Source organism: Andrographis paniculata, unplaced genomic scaffold (assembly GCF_009805555.1).
Source record: "Andrographis paniculata isolate CXL003 unplaced genomic scaffold, ASM980555v1 Contig35END, whole genome shotgun sequence".
NCBI lineage: Eukaryota > Viridiplantae > Streptophyta > Magnoliopsida > Lamiales > Acanthaceae > Andrographis > Andrographis paniculata.
The window spans coordinates 904,476-917,736 of NW_026137568.1; the positions used below are offsets into that span (position 1 = coordinate 904,476).

A 13,261-nucleotide genomic window follows, 5' to 3' on the forward strand; every position below is an offset into this window, starting at 1 on the left:
GACGTTCCAGACAACCAACACGGCCTTATTGGTCTCAACACGGCCGTGTTGATTACCACTGCACTTTTGAACACGGCAGTGTTCCTGCCCGTGTTTTCAACGTAGTCATGTTCTAGGCCATCTTCACGACCATGTTTTCAATATAATCATATTGTAGGTTATATTTATTATTTTTTTCACTTTTTGGTTAAAATTATTTGATATATATATTTATAATTTAACAAAAATATTTGTTACAATTATTTTATAATATAAAAAATAATCAATTTTTAATATTTTTAAAATATATAAAAATAATAATATTTTAAAATAATACTCCAATTAGTAAATAATTAAAAATATACTCATGCTGTGTTGAGAACATGGCCGGGAACATGGCTGTGTTCAGAACACGGATAGGAACACGGTCGTGTTCAAAAGTGCAGGGTAATCAACACGGCAATGTTGAGACCCTGGAACGCCCAATCACCTTCTGAGTCATCCAACATAGCCGTGTTCAAGCCAATACGGCCGTGTTCAGTCCCAGTCAACCATTTTTGGAACTAAAATTGATAAATTTTTATTTGAGTGAGATTAAAATTGATAATTCTTTTTGCATGGGACCAAAATTGATAAATTTACCAAAAATAATTTTTACTCTTTATTAAATATATATTTATAAATATAAAAATTTGTTTGTGTTGATATTTTTAAAGAAATAATTAAGGTGTGTTTGTTTTGGGGGATTATATTTAATTTTCAATATTCTTCTAATTTTTTTTCAAAAAAAACATCAAATCAAATACTTATTTTTCAGTTTTTATATTATATTAAAAATCAATTTTATATTCAAAACATCAGGTCAACATCTATTTATATCATATTATACAACTATTTAAATTCAAAATTTTTACTATTCAAATTCCAACTCAAAAACCAGACCGAATAAACACACCCATAGTTTGACAAAAATTGACAAAAATCTTTTAAACAAAAGGCATCATCCAATGCTTAAATTCGAAATAGATTCCAGCGCTAAAACCCTAAACCCTAATTCATATCAAATCAAATTGCCATTCCGATCAATCAATCCGAAAATTAGGGCAAAGTTGGGAGCCGTCTGATTTCTGCCCAGTTCAATTCGACGGCACAGGAGCTCAGTAATGGAGACCGTTGCTGCGCGTGGCTGCGGAAACGATGAGTTAGTGCCAATGAAGAAGAAAAGAAAGCTGAAAACTACAGATCATATCGATGAAGTGCAAGGACGTTCCAAAACGACTCGTGGAGACAGTGAGGACGGTTCTCCATGGAAGAACTTGGAGTTGATTTTGTCGCTGCAGGATGCGAGCACCAGCCTCATGGAGTATGTTTAGTTATTGTCATTATTCTGAAGTATCTGCATTTAATTCCAGCCGTATTATATGTATATATATATATTTCCATGTGTAATGAATTGTTGCTTTGAGTTGAATTATGGAACCATGGCTGTGGCAAAGTAAATAGATTTTGGCGACGATGAATGAGGAAAACAATTTTGAGTTCCTGTGAGGTGTACCCAATTTAGTTTCCTAAATTCCAAACAGCATGGTTATTCGATTGATACAAAGTGTTATTTATAACCTTTAATTACTTTATCCTAATAAAAATAAGACACTCATGTGAGGTCCCATTGAGTTTGCCATTGGTGGGCTGATATTACTGGTATTTGATTTAATCTTATCGCAGGAAGGTCGATTTGTCGTTCGATTATGTGCAATCAAGCAGTACGAAGGTCCCAGGTGATATTCGTGGCCAAGTACATGTAATGGATGCATCAAGGACAGTAGCATTCTTGAGCAATTGGGTTCAATCAGTTTTAATTCAATCTGAAAGGAAACTGAGGCTTGAAAATAAGCAACCTGATTTTGGAACCACTGGGTCGTTTTTGGATATTAGATGCTGGCGGGTATTGCTTTTCTGCCTGAAGGAGTCACAGAGAGCTCAGATGCCATTGGCGTGTTCTAAGGACTTTTTATGGGTGATACATTCGATTGAAATGGATGTGCTCTCTTGTTTCATCGACAAGTCATGCTGTGAGGGCTTGCTTTCAGGTGAGCGGATGCAGTTTTACGATGTCGTGCTTGATTGTCTCTTGCTTATCTTCTCATTCCACGGTGGAGTTGCTAATGAAAATTTAGAGATGTGGATTTTGGTCATTGATAAAGTGATTGAAATCATCTTGAAAGTTGTCTCGGGTAAGATTGAAGGCAGCATATTATGGAATTTCGTATTGCGTTTCGCTTGTTACTTATTTGAGCCATTTGCAAAGTTTTTGAGGGTCCATCCAATGCGTAAAATTGGTTTCTACACTTTCATCAGCAAACTTTTTCAGCCTTTACTACACTTGGTAAATCTTCTGCAAACTCATCCTTGCCACAGTGAAGGTGAATTGAAAACAAATGTATCTAAATTTGTTGATGAAGTTATATCTCATGGCCTGTTCCACTCTGTTCACATTGATGGTTTTCTCAGTCTTCAAAGTTCTAATCGATATAGAAATTCTTGTGATTCAAAAGTGAAGGAGGAAAGACCAGTGAATAAAAGTTATCATAGACACCTATTTGATCAAGTGGAGAAGATTGTAGCTTTGAAGAGCGAACCACCATTACTTGGCCTAGGAGAGTTGCTTCATTTATTTTCCAGCTGTGTTGTGAAGAAAAAGGCAGCTTCTGTTAGTGGAGTTTCGATGCACTTGGATGTTAAGTCAATTTTTCACGATTCTTCAAATCTTACTGCAGGAAGGACAGAAACATCAGAAAGTATGGATGCAGAATCGCGAAAATGTGTTTTTGATTTTTTTGTACACATTATGGAATCTTTATTATCAGATCTCAACAAGTGTCTACAACTCGATGTGGAAGTAGCATCTATATTATATGATGTTTCCATCACACTAAGATCCATCAATAGCTTACTTGCTATCTTTATTCGTGAAAAATTATACTTAAGAACAGAGGATACGACTGATGGTGCTTCCCAAAATTTCCTGAGGTTCATCTATACTAGTCTCATGAGGTTGTTCACCAAGATTACTCATCAGAAAGCATATGATATACAACACAGAGAACTCTTAAGTTGTGTTAGAAAGGAGCTTATAGTTAGTGTCCATCATTTATTAGATATTGAATATAATGTTGTTGAAGATGGTCTGGAGAGCTTATGGTCTCTTTCTCTCTCATCTTTACCCTACTGCTACGTCTCAAGTGATGTGCCAAATCAATCTTCACTCTTTGCAGAGATACTAAGCCTGGGATGCAGGTTGATTGATCTTTATAGTGATCTTCGGCAGGTTAGACTGTGCATATAAATATGTATATATATATATATCGTGTAAACTTTAAAGCTTTGGTTGCTTGTGATATTGGGTGAATTTAGGTGTATAATATTCTTGTTGCCCATAATGAAAAGGACTTTGTAATTCTCTTGGAAAAATATCCTTTTGAAACCTAAACTTCACTGTAATAGCCTTTTGCAATATTGCATCATAGATTAAGCTCAGACCAATTATATTTACTATTTTAGTTTCTACAAATATGGAAGATGTTATGATTACCAGTGGAAGGATAAGGACTACCGTTCCACCCTGGTGCCTCTTTAGACCAACATTTATCTTCCTATTTTATGTTAGTGATTTATGGGTTATATGACTTGCTCCTTTCCATTTATTTTGGTATGCTCTTTTGAACAACTGAAGTCTTGTCCTTTTGTTTTCTAAAGTTTTAAGTTCAATCATATTACACATTTCACATTGATGATGATGCCCCTCATTTATAGGGTATTATAATGTGTAGCATGGAAAATAAGAAAATTTTGAACTAATTTACACTTCCTGATTCTTTCTTTTTCATGATTTCTGTTTTCAACTTATCTATAGTCGATATTTCTATTCCACAAATCAGGTTACTGAACTTTTTTTACTGGACTATTGTAGGTGGATACTTCAATATTTGCATTTTGTAGAGCAGTGAGGTATTCTCTATCATTTGCTGGGCATCGTGAAGAATGTGCTCTGTCAAACACATGTTCATCATATCCAAATTCTTTGAGCATGCTAGTTTGCTCCTTAGAATTCCGGCGCTCTTTGAGCAATGCTGTCAAGGTGATACCAGAAGGGCAAGTGGCTAAATGTATTCAGCAATTGAGTTCTGATATTAAAAACTGTCTGGCATGGATAAAATTAGGACATGAGTTGGACGATGTAGATGAAAATGTAAAATCAGATCCACATTGTTGTGAGTCGCTGAAGTTTCATTTGCAAGCTGAAATCCTTGGAAAGGTGTTGTCTGATGCATATGCAATCATTCTAGAATCAGTAATTGTCACCAGTGGTAATAGTTATTTCATCAGTGATTCTTTGAAGGTATTGATAGAAATGACACGACCTTGTTTGAGTGGCTTGGTCTCATTACAGCCTGATGTTAGCAAAGGTTTATTCACCTTTATAGATGGAAGAACTTTAGGTAAGAGCAATGGATGTGACAATTTGTCCATGTGCTGGATTTTAAAGTTCTTATTCCATTTACTGCTGTCCTGCAGAAGCTTATCTCAGGAAGTAATCACTCATATGACTTCAGATACATCCAAAGACCTGTCTAAATTTATAGGTGGTCCATTTTTTACTCACTCCATGAAGTATTGTATGGACATGGCTGATTCTGATTATGAAGGGTTTTTTTCGCGGATCCTAGAGCCTTCGAGGACTCTTCTTCATGTTATAAAATCTGTTTCTAAAATTTGTATTCAGGATACAGTTGTACTTTGCCCACCCTTGTTGTATATTTTAACTTCCATGGCTGTTCAAAGACTTGTTGATCTGAATAAAGTGATGGCAGTTTCTGACTATGCACTAACATGGAACAACTCGATGAGTCAGAAGAAATTGAAAGATGATAGCTATGTGTCCTCGTATAGCAAGAAATCCATTTCAAAAAGGAAAAAAGAAGCTGTGAATCTTACAAAATTCGTCATGGGAAATATTTTAGTGATGGACAAGGAACAGAGATCCACTCTATCATTCAGTCAAACCAATGCCTTGAATTTTGCCATTGGATCCCTAGATGAAAAGTCACTGCTATCTGCTTTGTGGTACAAAATTTGCAAAAATGTTGATGTTTGGTGTGCTCATGCTGTCAAGAAAGACTTGAAGAGGTTTCTTACACTTCTGATCCAGACTTCCCTTCCATATACAAATGATAAAGATGGCTGCCTAAGAACATGTAACATTGTCAACCCTGGATATGAGAAGAAAGTCAATTTTCATCAGATTGACCTGGAGTTTGTGATCAACAGGGCAGAAAACGATGAAGTAAGTGAAAATTCACTGATTATGAATTATTCTCTAATGCTTGGTGCGATTTCTTTTCTTCCTTGCACATGCTCTCAACTTTATAGTGTCTTGTTGTTTCTGTAATATCCTCTACATTTCATGATGTAATGATATGCATAAAACTAAATTCCAATATTATGTAGGCAATGGTTCATAACTTGCAATTATACTATTTTATCCAAGAAGTAGAATAGAAGATTTGTTGAAATAATGAATTATAAGGACTAGAAGATTGAACTGACCATCTGAGCATATTGGCTGAAGTATAAAGCATTATGGAGTAGGATGCAATTTACATTTTAGTTATAAGGAGTAAGGACTATTATTGGAGCAATTCTTTAATCATGTTACTGCATTATACTCTCTATTATGCATGATGTAATGTTGTCTTTTACAAGGAAAAATTAACTTGAAAATGTACACAGGGATCTTAGGTCTGGGAATGGCACGATTTCCTTTGTTAACCACACGCCTTTTAATAACAATAGTGATGTTGAAAAAGATAAGAAGTTATTTTGGTAGGGATAGTATTAAGGAAATAGACGGTCAACGTGCAGAAATTCATAAGTTTCATGACATAGTGATATTTGAAGATAAGTACTTCTACATAGCATTAGCAATATACTTGTCTGGTCATGTCTGTGATTGCATCATCTATCAATGCTCCAAGCTGTTTAATTTTCATTTCTTTCATCTCTACCCTCTCCTCATGCCGCTGGTTTATTCTTTGTTGTTGAAATTTATTTCAGTCCATTTGGAGGTATATGTCCTCAAGGTTCTGCAGGATTCTGCGGAAGTCAGTTTCATCTCTATTTACAACTTGCGGCGAGGATTTGGGGAGGTCACCTGATTGGGTTGAGGTTATATCGACAGTTGAAAAATTATCTGATACACAAGCTTGGACCAAGCAGAAGATGGTGCCTACTGCTTTTTGCAATAAACAAAATGATGGGTTTGCTAGGTGTCGGTCATTGCTTGCTCTATTAATACAGATCCCAGAAATATATCTAGGTTCCAAATCTTCATCATATATCACCAACATTCTTAATCTTGAAAGGTAAAAGTTTCCGGTATATTCTTTTTTTCATTTACAAACTTATGATTATAAGGGCAAACAAACAAGAAAGAGCTGATTATTATGCACTGCGCACTAGCTCAAAGCTTCATTTTACTTTTGTCTAAATACTGTGGAGTTCTTCTTTCTATTTTTTTTTTGTCTTGTATACTGCATCTCTCTGAGTGAAGGGATAATCATTGAAATTTTCATCTCTCATTATCTGTTCACTGGTTTAAATTTACATGTGCTATTCAGGCTTCTAGTGGACAGCTTGTTATGCTGGCGTGACACACCATCATCTAACAACATCTGCCAGATTTTCCAATTGTTTACAATGTGTAGAAGAGTTCTCCAGATTTTAGCTGTAGCTTCTAGCAAAGAAAAGGGCTCTGGAAGTCTGAACAAACTCCCTGAAAGCTCATTTCCTCTACTGTGGCTTTTAAAATCATTATCTGCGGTGATTGAATTTCAGCGCACATTTCCAGAACATATTGGGGTTGAAATGAAAGACATGGCTATTTCGTTGTTGGACTCTACGTCTGATTTGTTGCTGACAGTATGTAAAGATCGTATTGAATGTGCGGTTGCATCTTCACTTTGCACTGGGATGCTTCATGGAGAAGAGGAAATCCTAACTCCCGTCAATGAAGAGCTTGAGCAATCTGAAAACTCTCTACGAGTGAATCCCGAAGAGAATTTAGATGCAATGGAAAGTGTCCTTCAGTTATGTAAGGCATTAGAAGAACACTTCAAAAAGCCCCTTACCATAATTGATGATGCTTGTCTTACCCAGAAAGTAGAAGCGATGGACACATATCAAGATTTTAGCACTTTATCAATGGCAATGTCTTGCTTCCATGGACTATTACAGGGCTTGGCTTCTATATTGGACGAGACAAATTCTCTTGACAGTAATTTCAGGACGAATTTTCCTAGTAACAATGTTGAGCTGATGACTAGAATCAATTCATGTGTGGATACATTTGTGAGTTCCATGACTTTTGTCCTGAAATTATTGTTTCTTGAAGATGGCATGGCCTTCAACATGCCAACATATGGTGATAATGCGTTTGGAGTAGTAATCCCGGATCTTGAAGCATTTTTTACTGATATTCAGCAGCAGGGGCTCTATCGAAAAAACATATTGTTATTGAAGATTATAAGTGGTGAAGATGCTGAGGTCGCCATCTTTCTCCAACAGCTGTTTATTGCTTTTTCAGCTATTTTGAGATTGAACCTGCAGATTAACCTTACTTCCAGTTTTTGGAGCATATTACCAGTTGTGATAGGCATTTCTCAATTTCTGCTGTTGGAATCTTCAAAAGCTGAGAAACTACACAAATTTGCAATTTGTTGTTTAGATGGTGTGGTGAAATTTCTCAAAGAGCTAGGCAATTATTTTTCACAGTTTGATCCTTCATTGTCCCGAGATTTTTTTGTACGGCTGATAGGCTTGCACTTGAGCGTTATTGGTAAATGCATATCCTTGCAAGGGAAGGAAGCAAAGTTGGCTTCTCAAGAGACCGGGTCACATGCGAAGAAGCTTTACAATCAGGCAACATCTTTTTCTTCTTTGGGATCAAGTCAATTGAGTGAGCTAAAGAAGCAATTGAGGACGTCATTCAGAGCGTACATTATGAAATCATCGAAGTTGCACTTGCTGTCTGCCATTCAGGCTGTGGAGAGAGCTCTAGCTGGGGTACAGGAAGGATTGATGGCAAATTATGAAATAGTTTTCGGAAGTCCAAATGGAGGAGAAGTCTCCTCTGTTGTTGCTGCTGGGATTGAGGGCTTGGATTTGATTCTTGAATCTGTAACAGGTAATTATCCTTTTATCTAACCTACTATGGCATTCTTAAAAATTGATTTGTGGATCATACTTTACAAAGCACTTGTGATCGATATCAAATATACTGTAGTATGACATACTATTTGTCTATGTTAAACACTTGGTGTCTTTTGTGGCATTTAGGGACAAAGCGTGTAAATACGATCAAAAGGCACATCCAGAGCCTAGTTGCTTGTCTTCACAACATCATCATTCATTTGCAAGGCCCTGATGTCTTCTTTGGATGTGTGGATTCTAACAAGGCTTATGCAAGAACGGATTCTGGGTCGGTTGTACACATGTGTATCGAAGTACTCACAAAATTTTCCAGCAAACCCTCTCTATTTCAAATAGAGGCCTGCCATGTCGTAGAGTCCCTGCGTGCACCAGGGGTGATGTTTCAACACTTTCTGCAGCTTCGGCTTCCTACAGCAAAAATTGATTTTAGCAGCATTTCTGTCGATAGAAAGTTTTCGGTGGAGATGTACGCTTCATGTTGCCGTATGTTGTGTACTGCTCTTAAAAATCACAAAAGGTATTTTACTTGAGGTCATCATTTTGTATTCCATTCTACTCTCTGTTTTTCACTCTCTGACATATATTTGTTTCTATTCAGTGAAACCCAACATTGCATAGCTATTTTGCAAGATTCAGTTGCGGTTCTCCTCCACTGTCTGGAGAATTCATCGGGAATTGAGTTTTTCTCATGGACAGTACAAGAGGCCGTAATATGCGCTCACAACCTTCGAAGAGTGTATGAAGAGGTATATGTTTTTACTTGTCTTGTATTTGTGTACTTCTTTAAATTCTTTTCGTCTTAATTAATGAAAGACCAAAGCTCTCTTTCAGGCTGGTCTTGCTTATGATGTTCGATAATTCTATTTCATTTGTTCTATTTCATTTGTTCTACGTTAAAATCATTACCCGTACTTCTCCCAGGTACGATCAGAGAAGGATGTCCTCGGACGATTTTCATTTCTGCTACTGTCTCGCTACATCTCTGTTTATTGCGGATTCGGCCCTGCTAGAACTGGCATCATCAGGTACATTCATAACTATATACTGTCCAGAAGATCAGTTAATTAGGTAGCAATAAGTACAAGGGTGAAATAATTTTGTTAACAAGATTTAAACTTTTTAAAAAATTTGTTACTGCTATTATTATATGATTCAGCACTCATGTAAAATTTTAGATTGCGGTGATTACTGAAGTTTGAAATTGTTTCCTCAAGCATATTTTTGCATTTAAAAAACTCCATATTTTTCAGGGAGGCCGACGATGCTCTGAGGCCTGGCCTGTATGCATTACTCGATTGCTGCTCAGCTGACGATCTTCAACTTCTTCATACACAACTTGGAGGTAACCATTTATGTGTCGACTAGTGAATCCACAAGCACATGCTCGATGACTATACACTTGAATTTTGTTATCCTATTTTGTCGACACCCTTTTTTTATTTTTTGCTGTTTCTTCTGCAGACGGTTCTTGTAGAACACTTCTTGCAGAGCTGCAACACGAATACAAGATTAAGTTCCGGTTTGAAGGGAAAATTTGATTTCACTGTCAATCATAAGAACCAAATAGAGGTAATCAAAGATAAAAAAAGAAAGGCAATGCAATGCAAGGTATGTGTTAGAAATCCACATAGAAATTTTACAATTTATCCTAAACTTTATAATTATATTATCCATTAAAGTAAAATTGCCAATGCAGAAAATGTATGCAAGAACCCTTTGTATGTGGTAGCCGGTAGCCGAAATGGATGGTGAGTTATTCTTTAAACAAAACCTTTTTTTATATGATCTTATGTCATTTGAAAAGGATGGATATGAATTTAATGTGTTAAAACATAGCCATTATAACCAACTACGTGTAGGGTCTTTTCCTTTTTTTTTTTTTTTTTTTTGGGTTGATTTTTGTTATTTTTTAGGTGATGTTTTATATATTTCGGATTGGTTCGCATTTTTAGCATACTAATCTGAAAACCTGAAGTATAAAATATTCAATTTGAACCAAATTTTAAATTTTGATTTAGTTTAGATCGAATTTTTATATTTCAAATATTTTGCTCACATGGACACGCATATGACTATGCGGAGCTCCTAGGCTTGATAGGCTGAGCCAGCAACTGCCGGCAGCAATGACTTATATTAATTTTATTAAATTTGAAGTTAACAATGTAACCAATATGTAATATTAATAATGACATTATTCTTTCATTTCACCCATTCATAGTTAATGTTCGGGAATACGTCTTGCACCAAAACTCATTCGAATACTTAAACAAAAGTCATTTTTGGAGCGTAGTTACATTACAGTTTTAGCACATTACTGTCAATCGAATGCATACAGAAATACAAAAAGTAAATGGGACAAGAGTTTGTTTATCCGGTTCTGATATAAATAATTCTACATCCGGAAATACTAATTTAGGAGAAGTTCACTAATCAAACAACTACAACTCCTTCAACCTATTTTCCTCTACAATAGTTATCTTAGAAAAATTCGGTTAAAGTTGTCACAAGTTCGTATTGACAACTATCAAACAACAGTGCTGCTCAAAATCTAGACGTTTCCTCGATCGGAACTCCGATTTTTCCTTCTTCCGGCGAACTCTCCGGCAAGTAATAGTGACAAACACTCACTCAATACACGGAGAAGAGAAGGGTTGTAATTGAAATGATTGAATACACTTTTCTCTCCCTATACACAACTCTAAAAAATCATTAGAGAACCAACTCTCTCCTCACGGTATACAATGTAGCAACCATGTAGACATGTAAAGCAAACAATTAAACCTCTTCCACATAAATGATATTGAGTGTCTGTGCATGAAATCTGAAACTAAATTGACCACCCAAAACAACCATTCCTTTTATCTTGTCTGTTCACCAACCAAGAGAGAAAAAGACAAGCAAGCAATGTTGCCGTCAGCCTGTTGCAGCAACCAGATAGAACACCTTATTGGAAATGAAAACGTGTGAACAACAACAACAAGAAAGAATGGAAGTATCAATATGCCAAAATAGATTAGGGGATTTCTTATTTCAACAGTTAATATAAATATTTTCTTTCATTTTACCTTATTCAGTCGAGGGAGATGATTTCAAATTGAAAGTGAGAGTGAGATTATAATTTCGTTGTTTCAAAAGATATGTATCGGCCTATCTTTTTTGTCGTTGGTATTATGCATTAATTTGTATATTAGTTTCTGCTTAATCAAAATGTTATTTATATTATGATCAATCTAGTTTTTTGGTTTTTCGGCGGTAATTCAAAAGATGTAAATTTATCTTTCGTCTTTATTCTGTAATTATTTTTCTGCATAGTTGTTGCGTGAACAAATTTGAATGTGTTTAGATATATTTTGCAAGTATTTTTGGAATGTTGGAATGTTTTGGAAATAATACAAAACTGAATGGAATAATATTGTGAAATCTCATGAAAAATATCCCAGAAGTGCATGAAATGGATTCCACTCTAAGGCATCCATCAACATGGTTGTATGGTTGGGCGGAAAAGGGCTGCATGACATGACATGGGATAACTCTATCTATCGAGTAAAGTTGAGCCTACTTAACACTTTATTCGTCGAGAACTAAATCGCGTTGTTTTCGGGACTAACTTTGAAATTTTTAGGATAATGTAGAAAATAAAAAATAAATGTTTGATTAATTTTTTTTTTTCAAAGAAAAAACTGATGAATAATAGAAAATTAGGGAAATCTTCGAAAAGAGTGCATCCTTAGAGTCTATTGGGTGCAGTAAGTGGCTGCAAATATTTCATTTCATTCATTGATCTTAGCATGTATTATGTAAATTAATTCGTTTATGGCGCCTGGTGACTTAGGACGGGCATTTTATTTATGGTGTCTAGATAGGCACTAATCGAGTGTGGAATGAAATTTATTTAATTTTTTTCGAACTTTTTAGTACACAATGTACAATCATGTCTTGACTTCTTTCGATATTTCAGGTGGCAACAACAATTCTGCAATCTTCACGTAGGCACAATAATTATAATAATAAACCGTGTTATATTCCTAAACTTATGATGAGTAGTGATCAAACCATATTTAATAGGTTTGATATATTAATGTATATATTGATCTCAACGTAAATTTATTGTGTTAGAATGAAGAATGGATTAATTTATTGAACCCCATACATATACATATATATATACACGTATTATTAAAGGCGTGTACTCATGATCAAGGTGCTACGTGGTTCTTGTATTCTAACCCATTGTCGCCAAAGAAGGCTTTATGCGATGCAACACTGAAAGCACGATTTGTTGACACCATTTTCCGAGCAACATATAGCATGGTAAATAGGATCAATCCTTCTATCATAATCACAATAAACGTGGTTTCGATATTTTATTTCACAATTAAACTAAATTATTTCCATCTTTTTTAGAGTGGAAATTCCAACATCCAACAAATAGAAATTGGAAAAGAGAATTTCGAAAGAGAAAGTTACAAGGTATCTACGTTAATAAATATCCCTTAAAAAAATAGATATTGTATATGTTCATTGTTATATTTGTTTTATAATGTAATTTTTTTAATTTTTTTGGTTAATTGGATTGACTGTTGAAGCACGATCAAAAGCTAAGTCCATACAAGCCCTAAAAAAAACCGGGCAGCAATAAATAATGTACTTGTATAAACGCACAAAATTAAATTAATTATCTATGATGTATCTTAAAAATGCATTTGATTTGCAAATTTTGTTTAACTTTAATTTTAATTTTGAAATGACTTTCATTATCTTGAAATTTTGTACTATCTCCGAAAATTCAACTCGAAGAATAAAGCAATGAGAAACGAAATTTATGTTTAATAATAGATTGTTGTAAAATATTACACCCAAACATTGTATTTGTACGTTAAAATGGATCCAAAATAAAGATACAATAGTGCAAGCTTCCATGAATTCTTAGTAATTTTTATTTGAATACAAAAAAACATAAGTATATGACATTGTATCAAATTATTATTAAATATAAAATATAAGAGTAAAAATC

General features: G+C 34.9%; 1 protein-coding gene across 2 annotated transcripts; it reads left to right on the forward strand.

The window, feature by feature from the left end:
- The first annotated feature begins 989 nt into the window (after positions 1-989).
- Positions 990-10,179, forward strand: LOC127249233 (uncharacterized). 2 transcript variants are annotated; one of them, XR_007838257.1, is made up of 11 exons: positions 990-1,342; positions 1,705-3,307; positions 3,950-5,323; positions 6,094-6,401; positions 6,657-8,221; positions 8,374-8,764; positions 8,846-8,993; positions 9,169-9,272; positions 9,498-9,589; positions 9,709-9,855; positions 9,944-10,178. XR_007838257.1 is itself a non-coding variant. In XM_051271947.1 (10 exons), the coding sequence occupies exons 1-10, from the start codon at positions 1,143-1,145 to the stop codon at positions 9,783-9,785; spliced, it is 5,862 nt and encodes a 1,953-aa protein (XP_051127904.1). In that variant the 5' UTR covers positions 990-1,142; the 3' UTR covers positions 9,786-10,179. The 2 variants fall into 2 exon arrangements, 1 of the variants encoding a protein (XP_051127904.1); XM_051271947.1 differs by having other exon boundaries at positions 9,709-10,179.
- Positions 10,180-13,261: the final 3,082 nt, after the last annotated feature.